General features: G+C 43.3%; 1 protein-coding gene across 8 annotated transcripts in view; it reads right to left on the bottom strand.

Annotated features, from left to right (window-relative positions):
* LRRC7 (leucine rich repeat containing 7) overlaps positions 1–18371 on the bottom strand; it is a 447011-nt gene that overhangs the window by 12443 nt on the left and 416197 nt on the right. For 5 of the 8 annotated variants that reach the window (XM_073643876.1, XM_073643878.1, XM_073643879.1 and 2 more), the window contains 4 exons: positions 10721–10837; positions 8666–8920; positions 4713–4805; positions 2068–2142 (listed from right to left, as the gene is read on the bottom strand). In XM_073643876.1, the coding sequence (XP_073499977.1) occupies positions 2068–2142; positions 4713–4805; positions 8666–8920; positions 10721–10837 (540 nt within the window). The remainder of the gene's footprint in view (positions 1–2067; positions 2143–4712; positions 4806–8665; positions 8921–10720; positions 10838–18371) is intronic. The other 3 variants (XM_073643877.1, XM_073643883.1, XM_073643882.1) reach the window with 2 other exon arrangements.

Below are 18371 nucleotides of genomic sequence, written 5' to 3'. Positions count from 1 at the left end.
GTGCCATGCATACCTGGATGGGGGGCCATGTATACTAGAATAGGTATGGGGGGCACATATAACAGTAAGGGGGTGCCATATATACCAGAATGAGGAATATTAGTACAGAATTGGGGGACATTACCTGTATACCAGTGTCAGCAGCAGACCCCCTCCCTCATAACAATGCTTCATGACCACATTTTCTGCTTCCATTTTTTTCTATTTTCCTCCTCTAAAACCTAGGTGCGTCTTATGGTCTGATGCGTCTTATAGTCCAAAAAATATGGTCTCTATCTATCCATCCATCCATCTATCTATCTCATGGATTGATCTTGAAGGGTTGAGGTCTTTTACTTGCAATTTATAAATCAGCGTTTCTAGTTCGCCTCCTCCACACACAATCCAGATTACTGAATTAAACAAAAAAAATGTGAGTACTTGTGGCCAGGCTGCAGAACACAGACAGGCTGCAGAACACAGGCTGCAGAATACAGGCTGCAGAATACAGGCTGCAGAACACAGACAGGCTGCAGAACACAGGCTGCAGAATACAGGCTGCAGAATACAGGCTGCAGAATACAGGCTGCAGAATACAGGCTGCAGAACACAGGCTGCAGCACACAGGCTGCAGAATACAGGCTGCAGAATACAGGCTGCAGAATACAGGCTGCAGAACACAGACAGGCTGCAGAACACAGGCTGCAGAATACAGGCTGCAGAATACAGGCTGCAGAACACAGGCTGCAGCACACAGGCTGCAGAATACAGGCTGCAGAATACAGGCTGCACAACTCAGGCTGCACAACTCAGGCTGCAGAATACAGGCTGCAGAACACAGGCTGCAGAACACAGGCTGCAGAATACAGGCTGCAGAATACAGGCTGCAGAACACAGGCTGCAGAACACAGGCTGCAGAACACAGGCTGCAGCACACAGGCTGCAGAATACAGGCTGCAGAACACAGGCTGCAGAATACAGGCTGCAGAATACAGGCTGCAGAATACAGGCTGCAGAACACAGGCTGCAGAACACAGGCTTCAGAACACAGGCTGCAGAACAAAGGCTGCAGAACAGAGGCTGCTGAATACAGGCTGCAGAACACAGACAGGCTGCAGAACACAGGCTGCAGAACACAGGCTGCAGAACACAGGCTGCAGAACACAGGCTGCAGAACACAGGCTGCAGAATACAGGCTGCAGAATACAGGCTGCAGAACACAGGCTGCAGAACACAGGCTGCAGAACACAGGCTGCAGAATACAGGCTGCAGAAAACAGGCTGCAGAAAACAGGCTGCAGAAAACAGGCTGCAGAACACAGGCTGCAGAACACAGGCTGCAGAATACAGGCTGCAGAAAACAGGCTGCAGCACACAGGCTGCAGAACACAGGCTGCAGAACACAGGCTGCAGAATACAGGCTGCACAACTCAGGCTGCAGAATATAGGCTGCAGAACACAGGCTGCAGAATACAGGCTGCAGAACACAGGCTGCAGAACACAGGCTGCAGAACACAGGCTGCAGAATACAGGCTGCAGAACACAGGCTGCAGAACACAGGCTGCAGAACACAGGCTGCAGCACACAGGCTGCAGAATACAAGCTGCCATAAACTTCAGAATGTTGGATGAATTTGAACATCTATGCAAATTTGCATACTATAAGAGGAATTACCATTTCTACAAGGAGCTACACTCTGTACCCCCCAATTCCTCACCCTAGTGTTACTGGGGACACAGTGGGGGCAGTACCCTGGGGTATCGGCGTCTTTTGTTCATGCTTTAATCCAGCCCTGGTTCAGGGTATAGGAGTTACCCACCACTCACAGTTTCAGATGGAGGCCTATTACCTTAGAGGGATCTCAGTTCACCCTTGCTAATTGCATGCACTCACCATGTATATGTTGCCCGAACCCAATATACCAATGTCCTTTACACCTGGTGCTGGGACAAGTCTTGGCAAAATGCTGCCTAAATGTGAGAGTTGTGGAATCATTTCCAGACGGTCCTGGGACGATGTTCACATTTTCCCTTGTATATACGTTGGTAAGTCTGAATACATCCATAGAAGTAAGTAAGGAGAGTCCTACCTGTAGGATCTTATCCCCGGGCCGGAGCACACCGTATGCTGGTCCATCAGGTTGAACCCTAGTAACAAAGATACCCTATAAGTCAGAAGTAACAGAGGTTAGGAGTCTTTCACTAGTCCTCTACACTGAATACTACTCAAGCTTGATGCCTCTGGGTGTCCAGCAAAAGAAATGGAGACGGCTAATACCAGAAGATGTGATGCTAGGAGAACGATCAATGACATGGACAGGATACACAATGGCGACCTTGACTGCACACAGATGGTCATTCACATGGGGCTACTATGGATCTGGTGATCATATGGAGAACAGTAACCAGCTGCCCTCCCCCATTACCATGCTTGTTGGTCCTGGCTCAGTAAATGCATCCCAGTGCACTCTTACATAATCAGTCCCTGACTTTTACATAACCATTCCCTCTGCAGGACCATATATAGGGTCATTGATGGCTATATCCACCCTTGTAGCTTTTAGTAGCACTACAGTGCATCCAACATAAAAGATAGGTATTTTTGCACATGGTCTTGCTTTAAAATACCCTACAGTTTTGTGTAGTCACCTATGTGTCTCCATGGTAACAGACTACAAACGATCCCTGTGTAGTCTGATCCAGCAGGCCTGGGTTATTCCACTTTTCTTGATAACCTACAGGCTGTAGAAGAAGAAACAGATGAGACCCAATAATTCATGACCGTAGGATCTGACTACGCTTGGTTTGCTTTGTAGTCTGTAACCTTGGAAACACAAATGTGTGGAGGAGCTGTAGTCACATTTTAGAGATTTTTTTTTTTTTTATAATCAAGCATATGGTCAATGTTGCTTGGTATTTTATTCCTGCACTGGAATAATAACAATTTGGATGCAAAAATATTACTAACCCCTAAGGAAAAAAAAAATCTAAGGTTGCTAAAAGGAGTCTCGATCCAAAAAACAATAATTTTTAAAGTTAATTTATATGGTTTGACAGCCGGCACCAATCCCTAAAATGAGGGAATAAAAACCGTACACCTGTCCTTAATCCTTAGATTGCTGTCTGCAAATTCATTATAAGGGCCACGAGGGGAAAGGAGACTAAATGGGTCATGTTGGATTTTACAGGTTGGTTGCATTATTGTGTCCCCACCCCATTACCACCTTCCTTCACATAGAATTAATAATTATAAACCCGTGGACTTGATTGATTCATTTAAAAACAACCGCAAAAAAACATAAAAACACAAAACAAAAACAGCACAAAACACAGCAGCACAAAGGAACGAGAACCTGAAAAAGAATTGTGCCTCTTTTGGTTTTGCCAAATCACCATCTAAGGAAGGGGGTGCTCGTATTTCCAATCTATGTGGTCGGATTAATATATCCCATAATACCATGGTCAACAAAAAAGGGCATTAAGAAAAGAGCAGACTGTCCGGAGACTGCAGGACACCGTGTTCTGTACGTGGAAACGGCCTTCCTGTCCTCTTTTTTAGGACAGAGACCTGCAAGGATTAAGTAGCCGGCCGTACACCTGGCCAACAGCTCTGGTGCCAGATCACCCGTTATCCAGATGTAAACACATTGAACGTTACTTTCAAAGCATAGCTCAGTTTTATTTGTAGCAGCTACTGCCGGGTACAGCAGATCAGTCCCTGCTCAAAAGAGTAAGGCTATGTTCACACATGTTGGGTTTTTTTCAGCGTTTTTTTTGCTGCAGATTTTTATGCAAATTTTCAGCTGCGTTTCGCAGTACCAGCAAAGTCTATGAGAAAACAGAATTCTCTGTTCACACATCTTGTTTTTTTTTGTTGTTGCGTATTTTGCTCCTTGGTTGGGTTTTTGGAAAGTGGAGCATGTCACTTCTTTCAGCGTTTTTTTCACCCATAGGAAGTAATGGGTGGTGGGAAAAAAAACACACATCAAAAACGCACCAAAAATTGCCTCAGCGTTTTTGATGGCAAAATAGGGTTATTATTTTCACAGAACTTTATGTACATGCATAAATAGAGACAGAAGGACAGTGAAAAAAAGAAAACGCTGAAAAAAACGCATCAAAAAAACGAAGCAAAACCTGCCAGAGATTAGGTTTTTGCTACAGATTTGTGACGCTGAAAAACCCAACATGTGTGAACATAGCCTAAGAGCTCGGCTGCAGCACTGAGCGGTGGCCACTACACGTAGAAGAGCTGCGGTTTGTAGCTCCATTTGAAGCATTTACATCAGTTGTATCCGGAGCTTATAGCAGCTGATCGTGGAGGTGCCGGGTGTCTGATATCGATGACCTATGCTCTATAACCTATCAAATGGCTATGCCCCCTTAACGAGGCTAATGGGAATCCTGAAGAAGAAGTCAATGTGACTACTATGTGGATGTCATGTTTATTAGTGAACATGTGCAGGTTCTCCACCTACATTGGTGCTAGGGTCACACCAAGCATGGATGTCTCCAACATGGAAAGGTGGCAGTGAAGGGGGCAAACCTCAGAGGTGCACGTTGGAGTTTAAGGTACTTTCCTTAAGTTCGGGAAACTCTCTGCTCCCTTTACCTGCACTTAAAATAGCAGGATCCTTTCAATGGCGCCAGGATTACCCTCTTAAGTGTGCTGGTCTATGAATAAAATGAATAACTGTGGTGGTGATACAGTGATGCCCCCCCCCCACCCACTCACTTTATCAGACGGTTTGAACGGGTTTCCTTGTCCACTTAATCCACCGCTGATACTGAAGCCGAGGCCGGGGTTCTTCTCAATTCTCACACAGTACTGGGGAGAGATGGAGGAAGACAGTCATCAGGTAAGCAGAGTAGGACACATGGCACATAGCACCTGATCTCACCACAAATCTTCTCGCTGGTTGTAAAAGGTTTGTGAAATTCTTACATAGCTTCAAATCTCAGCCATAAAGAGAACAGATGGAGCTCTGTTTTCACCAGGCTCTAAGGCTCCCCCTAGTGGTGGCTGTGGGAAGCTAGAATCTTCTACTTAAAATGCATCCCAACTTTTGATCATCGCGTTGATTTTAGGGCCAGCATGCTGAGCTGATGAAATGACAACATCAGCCACATACAGTCATGCCTGAATGTGTTGACACCCTTGATATTGTTCCAGAAAATGAAGTATTTGTCCCAGAAAATTATTGCAGTTACACATGTTTATTTCCTTTGTGTGTATTGGTACAACAGAAAAAAAACAGAAAAAAAGGCAAATTGGACATAATTTCACACAAAACCCCAAAAATAAGCCAGACAAATTTGTCTGTAGGTACTTTTTTTTGTAGGCCTCATTCTGTTTTTGGTAAACAGTAGAATGATGTGCTTTACCAAAAAACTCTATCTTGGTCTCATCTGTCCACAAGACGCTTTCCGAGAAGGATTTTGGCTTGCTCACATACATTTTGGCAAACTGCAGTCTAGCTTTTTTATAACAATTTTGGTTCTCAAGTCCTCAGACAGTTCTCTTCTCCTCTTTCTGTTCTCCATGCTTAGTGTGACACACACAGACAAACAATGCAAAGATTGAGTCAACTTCTCCCCTTTTTATCTGGTTTCAGGTGTGATTTTCATATTGCCCACACCTGTTACTTGCCACAGGTGAGTGTGAACGAGCATCACATGCTTGAAACAAAGTTGTTTACCCACAATCTTGGAAAGGTGCCAATAATTTTGCCCTGCCCATCTTTGGGGGCTTTGTGTGAAATTATGTCCAATTTGCCTTTTTTTCTCAGTTTTTTTGTGTTGTTGCAATAAACACAAAGGAAATAAACGTGTGCATAACAAAACATGTGGAATTGTAATAATTTTCTGGGAGAAATACTTTTGTAGAATAATTTCAAGGGTGCCAACACTTTCGGCCATGACTGTATGTGCAACAGTTGTCATACAACTCGATCGTCCATAAAATAAAAAGGTTATGGCAATTAAAAAGCGAAAGAAAAAAAAAGTAGAAAACAAAAAACAAAATGACAGATGGATGCGTCTCTAAGAGGGTCAGTATATCTTTATGGGGGTTAGAGTTAGAGCTCCAAACTCTCTGCATAGACATAATTTTAAAAGATAACACATTAGCTACCTGTAACCACCACTAGGGGGGACTCACTGTACTATTATTGAGTCTAATGTATAATCAGTATGCAGAGAGCTCCCCCTAGTGGCCGCTGCACGCAGTTAGAATGTTATCTTTTAAAATGATGTAATCGCAGGGAATTGAAGGCGCCGTATCAGCAAAATAAAGCATCGGTGGGAAAACGATATAATGAGAAATTCATTCAATCTGTTTTGTGAGTGGACATTCACTTTAAGACTATCAGCCAAAAATGTAACTTTGGTCTAAGTGAATGTTGTACAGGAACATCTGTTCCACAAAAAAAATGATACACTAACACAATATACGAATTATGTCCAAATATGATACAAAATACTTTTTTTTAAGGTTGGTGCCTTACCGATTTTTGCGGTGGAATTAAAAAGATATGAAAGCATAGATCAAGAGAAAACTGTCAATTTTATGGCATTTCCTATAATTTTATCAGGACGTAATAAAGCGGATCGCCTGAGTCTTAACTGGGTTCAGTGTCTTTGCCCTGGACGGCTGATTTATGGCTTTGATAAAGTGTGTGATTACACTGCTCAGCTCGCAGCATCTGCCCCTTATATTAGATAAAGACATAATGTGACATCATATATATATATATATATATATATATATATACTGTATATAATCTAGAACAACAGCACCCCGAGAGGGAAAACGTGAAGGAAAAACAGAAGGAAAATCCGCAAAAAGGGAAAAAAAAAAACTAAAATGCACACTGAGCCTATGTGTAGTTACATGTCTGTCGTCCTTTAACCACTTGCCTATTTTGGGGTTTAGCTCCGCAGGAATCGTTTCTGTTTTTTTACATCGCGGCATACAGAGACAGAAAACTTTTTATTCTCTCTTTGACGTAGTTGTTTTTTTTTTTTTTGCAGGATGAGTTGTAATTTTAATTGCAGCATTTTTGGGCTTCCAATAACTTGTTAATTAACTTTTATTAACTTTTTTTCAGGTGGGAATGAAAGAAAAAAAACAGCAATTCTGCCATAGTTTTAAACTTTTAAAATTTGCGTCATTCCATATGTGGTATAAATAACATGTAAACTTTATTCTATGTGTTTTTATGTTTTACTACCTTTGCACAAAAATAACACATTTATTGGGGAAAAAAAAAGCCAATATAATAAATAGGTTAATAATATACCCACAGGAAAATAATTTGGAGCTTGTTTTTATCTGGAAAAACCTATGATCCTCCATAAAGTATTTCTATTAAATTATAGATTAGTAGTGATTGTAAACTCCTATAGCATATATCAACAAAAGAAAAAATACGGAGTGTTATATAATTTAATCACAATTTTTAAGTTTTATTATACATAATACATCACAAAATACATTTATACATAAATAAGTTAAAAAGGACAACCAATTTTTACCCCAGTACTGTGCACGAAGAGCACACAATGAACAGTCGCAGTGGACAATGATTGGTAACCATCCCCTAACCGTAATGTACCATAGTCAAAAAATCTCCATAGATATAAGATCACTTGAAATGTCACAAGACATTTGTTTACATAGAGTAACAAAGTTCTACCTTTAAAGAGGAGATGGTGCATAGCTACTTAATTCAAGAGCCTGATAAAAAGATTGTTTGTACAAATATAAGATTCATATATATCAGAGGATGTGACCTCCGTTCCAATTTTATTGTGATATATTAGCTCTATATATAGAAATGCCACATTAGTTAAGATGTTTACCCATATTGTGTGAGTCAAAGTCACACAGGAGAGGGAGCAATCCCGACGCCGACGCGCGTTTCACAGTAGCTTTTTCAACAGGGAGTTTGTATCAGGCTCTTGAATTAGGTAGTTATGCACCATCTCTTCTTTAAAGGTAGAACTTCGTTACTTTATGCAAACTAATAATAGTTCAATGTCTTGTGACATTTCAAGTGATCTTATATCTATTGAGATTTTTTGACTATGATACATTACGGTTAGGCGATGATTACCAATCATTGTCCACTGCGACTGTTCATTGTGTGCTCTTCGTGCACAGTACTGGGGTGAAAATTGGTTGTCCTTTTTAACTTATTTATGTATAAATGTATTTTGTGATGTATTATGTATAATAAAACTTGAATTAAACTGCATAGCACTCCGTATTTCTTCTTTTGTTGATATATTAGATAGGTTGTTACAACTGCAACAATACTATATAAATGCAAGGAACTGCATAGAATTCAGAAGCTGAACGTGCCCCGTACGCAGCGGGAGCTGGCTGTTATACAAAGCTAGGCTACTACAGAGGAGATTGGAGATAATGGTGATCCTGGCCAGTTAACCCTTTAGCTGCAATAGTCAATAGGCATCTAAGCGGTTAGTCAGAGGTAGTTGGCTCAGTCTTTCTATGTGACCCGAGCCCCAATTGGGTGGCGCTATGAACTGTAATGGCAGTGGAGGGGCTAGTACAGGTCCCCAGCTGTACCATCTTTGTACTCATCTTTGGTATTGGTATGTCCATAACACTCCGCAATAATAAAGTAATATTGATAATTAAACAGATGCAAGAAGTTTTCCCACCTGCTCGGGATATCCATCCATACTCCTCTGCCCTTTTGTTTGTATCAAGCAGCGTCCAGACTGAGGGCCTCTTTGTGCAGCTGGGATCTGGATGGGCAGCGGAGATTGGTACTGCTGAATGGTCACTTTGTTCATGCCACCGTCATAATGCGGCTGCTCCCTGGACCGGTGCTGCAGGCTCTGCGATCCCATCAGCGTCTGGATATGGCTACCTGCCTGTGGGTAATGTAACCCGTTAGGCAAAGCTTCAGGAAGCTGAAAAGAAGCAATTGTTACAGTACATCTCACACGTTCCGCTAGAGGAGGACCTCTCGTGTGTATGACACCAGACCGCCATCCACCCCCTGCAGACATCTATCAACTATGGAAGATCCCTATCTATGAAAGGAAGAGGCTACGCTACCTGCAAAACTAACTGGTCCAAGATCGGCCCCCAGGAAACACTCAAGAAAGACCTGACCCAAAGTTACCAAGAGAGTTTTGATTTTTTCACCCATCACAATGTTGCGTTACTTCCAGAGCTACCTCTGAAACTGGAGGAGGCCTCTTATTTTTTCAGGGTATCCTCCAAAAAATTGGTAACAACAAAGAAGAGGATTTTAATTAGGGGTGCGAAGTCCTACTTCCATCCACAAAACATGCAATGAGGCATGAAACCCCATCCCCATCCTAATATCAAGAGGACAAGCGGTGGGAAAAAAAGCAAAAGAGAGTTCCTAGCCGAGTCGGAAAGTTGAGGCACTTGGGGTTCATTGGAGTATTGGCTCAATGTTTCGGGTAGGTCTGGAGTCGGAGTGCTGGTCAGTGGTCACCCATAAAGGGGCTGTCTCGAACACAAGAATTATACACAGAATTGATGATAAATGAATGATCCCTGCAAGATCGGCTGCCGAGAGCCCCACCATCTCCAAGAACGGTGCTTTCAAAGCTCCCTACTTACGGAGCGATAATGAGCATGTGCGACCAGCGCTCCTTTAGCCAGATGGCCACACATGCTCACTACCAAGAAGAATGGGGTTCTCAAAGTCCCTTTGTGAGGGGAGAAGAATTGAGTATGTGCAACCAGCACTCATAGGCTGTATACCCCTATCGCTGCATTCACACAGGGGACTTTGGGACCTCCCATTCTTATGATAGGGGTCTCCAAAAGGAGTTACAATTATCACTAGGTTATTTTAAGCATCCTCTAAAACAAGTGGCCGCCCTGTGGTTGGTGAAGGTGGCACCGGTTTGGATTTTAATTGTAATGTCATCCCACCTAAATGGACCCAACTATTTGGGTAGACCCCCCACTTTAACATTAGAACTTATTTGTAAAGCTGGTGCACTGGTCGTCAGATCATAACGGGGAATATTTTTTATGCTTTCTTTACAGTGTCACTTTTTGGTAAAAACAGTAACACAACTGACCACGCTGCAACAATGGAGGCGCCATATGTACTCAGACCCCAAAATATTGGATTATGACCCCAAAAACATCCAGGAAGGCGAATCCCCCTTTATACTATAAGCATTAGTTGATGCTTTTTTTTGTGTGATGCCTTTGAATAGACCGGGGGCTGGATGTATTTCAGCCTGAACACAATCTGCGGTGAATTAGAAGACTTTGTATTGTACGGGGGCTGCACCCTGAGGGTCTGAGTGAAGCTATTAATTCGGATGCCCGCTGTTGGCTCTCAGCAGCAGCGTTACAGTACGGACCTCATGCCGTCAGTGCATTACATGGGGCGATGCACTCATGTGCCACCTGTAATTAGATTGGTCACGGCTCACGCAGAGCCAGAATAAATAAGAAAGAGAAACACAACATGGAGGAAACTCTGCACAAAGCACCAGAAGATAGAAAAAATGGGTTTTCGTTGCTATGCAGATCATGTTGCAATCTGTCCGCCATCCGGTGAAATGATTTACGAGTTTGTGATTTGTTTTTGGTGAATTAAAGGGGTCTTTCAGTTTTGCTTCTTATTATAGGGTCTTCCAATACATCAGTGCCTCGGTCCTGGCCATGGGATGGGCGCACAGATACAAGGTTGCATATACTCGTCATTCATGTACCTTCTTAGTGACCGTTTCGGGGGGTACGTCTCTTCGTCCCAGCGGATACGGATTCCACTGACTGATGGATATATCTTCTTGCCCATTGTCTAGGATGTTGCTCTGCTGCGATGGAGTCTGAGTGTGAGAAAAACAACCGGTCACTAAATGCAGAAAAGAAAAGTAGCAATAAGAAAGTCAGAAGTAACTTGTGAACCGATGCGAAGTATAGGGGATAGCTTCACTAATACAGGATAGATGCAGAGATGAGATAGATATTAGATATTGATCACCAGGAGGTAGATAGTTAATAGTAGATATGAGATAGAGCCAATAAATGGAGGAATAATAAGGTACATAGGCGATAGATAAACCGATACAACGATCAGATAGATTTTAATACAATCTTCATAAATATCTATAATTCTGCTTATTTTTTTTTTTAAAAAAAACTTTATTCCAACTTGCAAATAAATATGGTCCCATGATGTAGGCGATATGATAGGGGTTGAATACTTTTGCAAGGCACTGTGCTCCCATTACATTGCATCTAATAGGTGGCAGAACGTGATATTAAGCAGGACACGATCCGGTTTATGACTATGGAAATGAAGGCAAAGAAATAGAAGAGTGAAGTAAAAGGCTGCTGGGACCCGTGAATCCGAGTCTTAGGACTAACAGCCCCCGAACCGCTAAATTACTGCTCGCTGATTCATCCCATTCCCAATCACAGATGACAGCGGCAGCTTCTGCCTCCCACACAGGATTATTACTAGTTGTCTCACGCTGGAGTTTGATCTTTCCCGACCAGAAGAATTTTTATGGTTTTTCATTTTACAATATATCCTCACAAGTCATTTTTTTTTTTTAGAGCAGGTCGACATAGGAACTGATTCTGATACAGAGCACCAAATCCCCTGCACAGACTTATCGTTAATATTATACATGCTGCCTGCAGCCACCACTAGGGGGAGCTCACAGCATATTGTGTTAATATTGAGTTTAGAAAGGACCGTTCACTAAATTTTCCATATTGAACTGGACACACGATGTAATGAAGGCTGCAGAGGTTAAACGATTAATATTATATAATATAATAATACAATTTAATATTACACGATGTAATAAAGGTTGCCAAAATAGGCTTTTTTATTTTTTATTCAGCCTTTCCGTTGCGGCGATATTAGCAATAAAAGTATTTGGCAACTAATGAGTTAACTTTTATTAAGTCCAAGCGGGTGTTATGAAATTTTTCACTTCTTCTTCCTGTATGAATTGCCCAATCATAAGCAGGCAAGCAACACAGTAGAAAAAGTACATGCCCCGACAATAGCTTAGGTTCCTCAGTGTATGAGATGTAAGGATACAGCTCTGATCTCCTGGACTAACCTCCTGCATGATTAGAAAGTACTGGCAGTAGAGCACCGATGTATCACCTTTCAGATGAGGTCCTTGTGGGGAAAGGGGCAGCACAGGTGAGTTTAGCTGTGTTACATTACAAACCCTTCTATCAGCTCTCCTCCTCTCCTAGCACTGTCAGTTCTGCTATACTACCCCTCCCCCTACACTGCCTGTAGATGAGTAACACTTATGTCTGTTGTGATAAGGGCAACTTGTAATCTCTTTGTAGTGAACAAGCTACTCCTGAGTGAGATTTAATGACACCCAGCTCTAAAGAGGGATTACAAGATGACAGTGCTATGAGAGCAGGAGAGGAGATAGAAGGGTTTGTAATCTGACACAGCTAAACTCAGCTGCACTTTCTAATCATGCAGAAGGTTAGACCAGGAGATTAGAGCTGTATCCTTACATCTCACAAACTGAGAAACCTTCTCTAAGTTACGGTGGGGGTGTGTTCATTTTCGGTTGTGTGTTGCTACTTGCTTATGATTGGTCAGCATCATTCGGGGAGAAGAAATAAATGCTCCCAGTTAAAAAAAAGATATATGTTAACATCCACTTGGACTTAATTAAAGTTAACTCAGGACCCAAATCTTTTGATTGCTAATATCTCTACAACAGTGCGGCAAAATAAAAAAAACACAAAAAAGAAACGTTTGATTCCGCTCTGCAGCTTCTATTTCATCTTGTGTCCATATATATATATATGAATGCAGTATTATAGCAATAATATACAGAGCCAATCCTAGGGGTCTGGACATTGTGAAGAGCTGTATGATGGGGTTATTTGTACACTGTGTATCAGTACATCATGAGGCAACAGCATCAAAAGGAGAAGCCTGTGTGTGCCAATACCAATATCACAATGGCATAGCCCTCGTTCTTGTGTTATGCCACTGACCTCCTTCATCCCAGGACAGGAATGCCTGAAGCTTCATTACCCCACCTTCACCATCCCTGGTAGAGAATACGGTCCGCTTAATCCTTTTTTCCCTATTACTAAGTTTGTGTAGATTTACAGGAGGTCAGATATGAGCTGTAGTCCCACCCTATAGGGTCCCTACATGTTCTGCCTTGTCAGTATTACAACAATCCAACATCCAGTTCTTATATTGTGGATTTATTCTTAACAAAGCTAAAATCAAATTTTAGCGTTGTTAAGAATAAATCCACAATATAAGAACTGGATTCTGTATCATCTTTACAATCGGAGGAGCGTGGACCTACCGACACCTTTAAATCTCTTTGTTGCGTTTCGAACCTCCAAGGTTTGGGGTCTCCGGCAGCCCTCCTAAACGTCTAATACATGAGTTGTGCATGTCACAACCCTGCAAGGTAAGCGCATTACAGCTTTTATACATTATTGTTTGCCTGGGTAACAGCACTATTGCGCCCCCATTTTTTCCTTTTGTAGAGCCTTGTCAGTATTAGCACACAGAAAAGGGTGCGGGTCACAAAGTTATTAAGCTTCTGACATGCAGCTCGGCTTGTACGGGACTTGGACCACGCTGCCTTAATAATTAAAATCCTGGTCATTATTGGGGAGTGATTTGTGGCCACCAGAGGATTACGCGGATGTTTCTCTTACATGGAGAATTAATCACAGAGATCAGTTACTATTGTAACTGGGGGACTGATACATAATAACGAGGGAAGTCTCACACAATCCTATATCGATGTATATAAAGCACTATGTTATTATCACATGATGATACCTTCAGTTATTTTTTAGATAATCTGACCACCCGCATTGTGAGCTGTGGTTACAAAGAAGTACTGGGCTCAATGTCAAGTCTACATGCCGGAGAATACGCTGATTACAACACATTAGGTTACCAAAAAAATTGTTTTTATGGGCAAAAAAATTGTTCTTAGCATAAAAATGCCCCATGTGTCCCATAAAGGGGCATAAAGTTGGTTCTAACTAATCTATAGCTATAACATAAGCAATCCTGACATGGTAACTGCTCTGGGGTCTCTTGCTGCCCCCATCTCTTAAAAAGAAGTGGACATATAGGAACTAGAGCCTGAGAAACCACTGGGAATGGGGTCAATGTGACCAGAGAGAAAGGCACCATTAATTGTGTTGTTTCTCATCACCTTTGTTTCATAACGTTTACCCCACTCCAGTTTACAACCACCCCACCTCATCTAGCACTAAAGTGTGAAAAGGCACTAGTTATAGTGGCAATGTGGACAAAGCTAGGTTATGGGGGCAATCTGAACAAAGTTTAGTTATGGGGCAATTTGAACAACGCTTAGTTATGGGGGCAATGTGGACAAAGCTTAGTTATGGGGGCAATGTGGACAAAGCTTAGCTATGAAGGCAATCTGAACAAAGTTTAGTTAAGGGGGCAATGTGGACAAAGCTTAGTTATGGGGGCAATGTGGACAAAGCTTAGTTATGGGGCAATCTGAACAAAGTTTAGTTAAGGGGGCAATGTGGACAAAGCTTAGTTATGGGGGCAATGTGGACAAAGCTTAGTTATGAAGGCAATCTGAACAAAGTTTAGTTAAGGGGGCAATGTGGACAAAGCTTAGTTATGGGGGCAATGTGGACAAAGCTTAGTTATGGGGGCAATGTGGACAAAGCTTAGTTATGGAACAATCTGAACAAAGCTTAGTTATGGGGCAATCTGGACAAAGCTTAGTTATGGGGGCAATGTGGACAAAGCTTAGTTATGGGGGCAATCTGGACAAAGCTTAGTTATGGAACAATCTGAACAAAGTTTAGTTATGAGGCAATCTGGACAAAGCTTAGTTATGGGGGCAATCTGGACAAAGCTTAGTTATGGGGGCAAGCTGGACAAAGCTTAGTTATGGGGGCAATCTGGACAAAGCTTAGTTATGGGGGCAATCTGAACAAAGTTTAGTTATGGGGGCAATCTAGAAAAATCTTAGTTATGGGGCAATCTGGACAAAGCTTAGCTATGGGGGCAATCTCGACAAAGCTTAGTTATGGAGGCAATCTGGACAAAGCTTCCTATTAAGGCTTCCTATTAACACAGAGTTTTATGGAACGCTCGCTCCGTCTGCAACAAACTTTCCTACATCCATGATCTTTTCATTGCTAACAAACTTTCCTTCCTCGGCATCACCGAAACTTGGCTCACCCCCTCTGACATGGCCTTTCCATCTGCACTTTCATACAGTGGATTCCATCTTTCTCACCCCCCCCCGCCCCATTGGCAAGCATGGTGGAGGAGTAAATTTTCTCCTGTCAGATAACTGCTCCTTCACCCAAATCCCACTGCCACCCTCAGCTACCCTCCCCTCTTTTGAGGTGCACTGTGTGCGCATCTACTCCCCCTCCAACCTCCAACTGGATGTCATCTACAGTCCCCCTGAACCTGCCACCACCTTCTTTGACCACTTCACCACCTGGCTACTTCACTTCCTTTCCGCTGACAACCCCACTATCATCATGGGCGACTTCAACATCCCCATTGTCACTTCCCTCTCAGCTGCCTCTAAGCTTCTATCCCTCACCTCCTCCTTCGGCCTTGCTCAATGGTCTTCCGCAGCCACTCACAAAGATGGCCACACTCGGAACCTCATCTTACATTCTCTACCCTGTCCTCTCCAGGGCCACAATCCCCACTCCACAAACTTGCACACCTCAGCAGAAATCTTAAACCCTTTGACCTACACTCACTCTCTGAATCCCTACTCCCTCTTACAGACATCAGTTCCTTACATGATGCAGATGTTGCTGCCACTCTATACAACACCACAACAGCTGCAGCTCTCAATTCGGTCGCCCCTCTCACACATAGCAAAGCTCGCACAATCAACAAGCAACCCTGGCACACCAACCTAACTAAAGAACTGCGACTAGCCTCCAGGGTTGCTGAGCGGAGATGGAAAAGGTCCCACTCCAATGAGCACTTCATCACATTCAAACAGTCCGTCACTACCTTCAAGTCCACACTCATGACAGCAAAACAAACCTACTTCTCATCTCTCATATCCTCTCTGTCTCACAACCCTAAACAGCTATTCAACACTTTCAATTCTCTCCTCCATCCCCCAGGGCGTCCTCCCTCTCCTCTCATCTCAGCCGAAGACTTTGCCTCATTCTTCAAACAGAAGATTGACACCATCAGACAAAGCTTTTGCCTAAAGTCCCCCCAGCCCATTCTCATATCTACTCAATCCTCCTCCTCCAAAACCAGCTTCTCCACCATTATGGATGATCAACTTTCCTCTTTACTTTCAAAGTCACACCTCACTACCTGTGAACTTGACCCAATCCCGTCCCACCTCATCCCCACCCTAAACCAACTTTTCAACCTGTCACTAACAACTGGTGTCTTCCCCTCATGCTTCAAACATGCCTCAATCACACCCATCCTCAAAAAGCTCTCCCTTGACCCATCCTCTCTGACTAGCTACTGTCTCATATCACTTCTCCCCTTTGCCTCAAAACTACTGGAACAAAATGTCCATTCTGAACTGTCCTCCCACCTCTCCTCCTGCTCCCTCTTTGACCGCTTACATTCTGGCTTCTGACTATATCACTCCACTGAAAATGCCCTGACTAAAGTCACCAACGACCTACTAACCGCAAAATGCAAGCGACACTACTCTGTCCTCCTCCTCCTGGACCTGTCATCTACCTTCGACACACTGGACCACTCCCTCTTACTACAGCCTCTCTCATCTCTCGGCATCACAGACTTGGCCCTATCTTGGATCTCCTCATACCTAATAGACAGGACATTCAGTGTCTCCCACTCACACACCACCTCCTCATCTCACCCCCTATATGTTGGTGTCCCCCAAGGTTCAGTCCTAGGACCCCTGCTCTTCTCCATCTACACCTTTGGCCTGGGACAGCTCATAAAGTCTCACGGCTTTCAGTATCATCTCTATGCTGACGACACACAGATCTACCTCTCTGGACCCGATATCACCTCCTTACTTACCAGAATCCCACAATTTCTGTCCACTATTTCATGCTTCTCTGCTAGATTTCTAAAACTTAACATGGATAAAACAGAGTTCATCATCTTTCCACCATCTCACTCAACCCCCCCATCTTACCTATCTATCAACGTCAATGGCTGTCCACTCTCCCCAGTCCCTCAAGCTAGCTGGCTTGGGGTAACCCGGGACTCTAATCTCTCCTTCAAACCACATATCCAAGCCCTTTCCACTTCCTGCCAATTCCAACTCAAAAATATCTCCCGGATTTGCACATTCCTCAACCACGAATCTGCAAAAACACTAGTGCACGTCCTCATCATCTCCTGACTCGACTACTGCAACCTCCTGCTCTGTGGCCTCCCTTCCAACACTCTGACACCCCTCCAATCTATCCTAAACTCTGCTGCTCGACTAATCCACCTGTCCCCCCTGATATTCCCCGGCCTCTCCTGTCAATCCCTTCACTGGCTCCCCATTGCCCAGAGACTCCAGTTCAAAGCCCTAACCTTGGCAAACAAAGCCATCCACAACCTGTCTCCTCCATACATCTGTGACCTAGTCTCCCGGTACTTTACATTTTATGCTTAGTGATAGTTAATTAATCCAGGGATTTAATCTGACTGGCAGATTGGAGTCGGGAAGTGAATTTTTCCTCAATGATGTAAATTGGCCTATACCGCATGGTTTTTTTTTTGCCTTCCCCTGGATCAACGCTGCGGAATAGCTGCAGTGCACAAGAAATAGGCTGAACTGGATGGACGCTTGTCTTTTTTCAGCCTTATAAACTATGTAACTATGTACTTACCTGCACGCAGCCTCCGATCCTCACAAGATCTCCTGCTCTACTCCCCTCTCATCTCCTTTTCCCACAATCGCATACAAGATTTCCCCCGTGCATCCCCCCAACTCTGGAACTCTCTACCCCAACACATCAGACTGTCGCCGACCGTGGAAACCTTCAAAAGAAACCTGAAGACCCACCTCTTCCGACAAGCCTACAAACTGCAGTAAACCTCGCTGCACCACACCGCTGCACGACCAGCTCTACCCCCACCTACTGTATCCTCACCCATCCCTGGTAGACTGTGAGCCCTCGCGGGCAGGGTCCTCGCTCCTCCTGTACCAGTCGCTGACTTGTATTGTTCAAGATTATTGTAATTGTGTTTGCTATGTATACCCCTATCACATGTAAAGCGCCTTGGAATAAATGGCGCTATAATAATAAATAATAATTAAGAGACAGACACCGTTACTGTGCAGATTCTCCTCTCCACTGTTGTATATGAGGTTTGTGTTGCTCGTCCCAATCGGCTATGGGGTACAGCATCTCACCCACCTACAT

Source organism: Phyllobates terribilis, unplaced genomic scaffold, assembly GCF_046119375.1.
Source record: "Phyllobates terribilis strain yellow unplaced genomic scaffold, ASM4611937v1 Scaffold_8__6_contigs__length_399053987, whole genome shotgun sequence".
Taxonomy (NCBI): domain Eukaryota; kingdom Metazoa; phylum Chordata; class Amphibia; order Anura; family Dendrobatidae; genus Phyllobates; species Phyllobates terribilis.
Note: the sequence above shows the minus strand (reverse complement) of the source record. Positions and strands in the feature narration are given on the sequence as shown.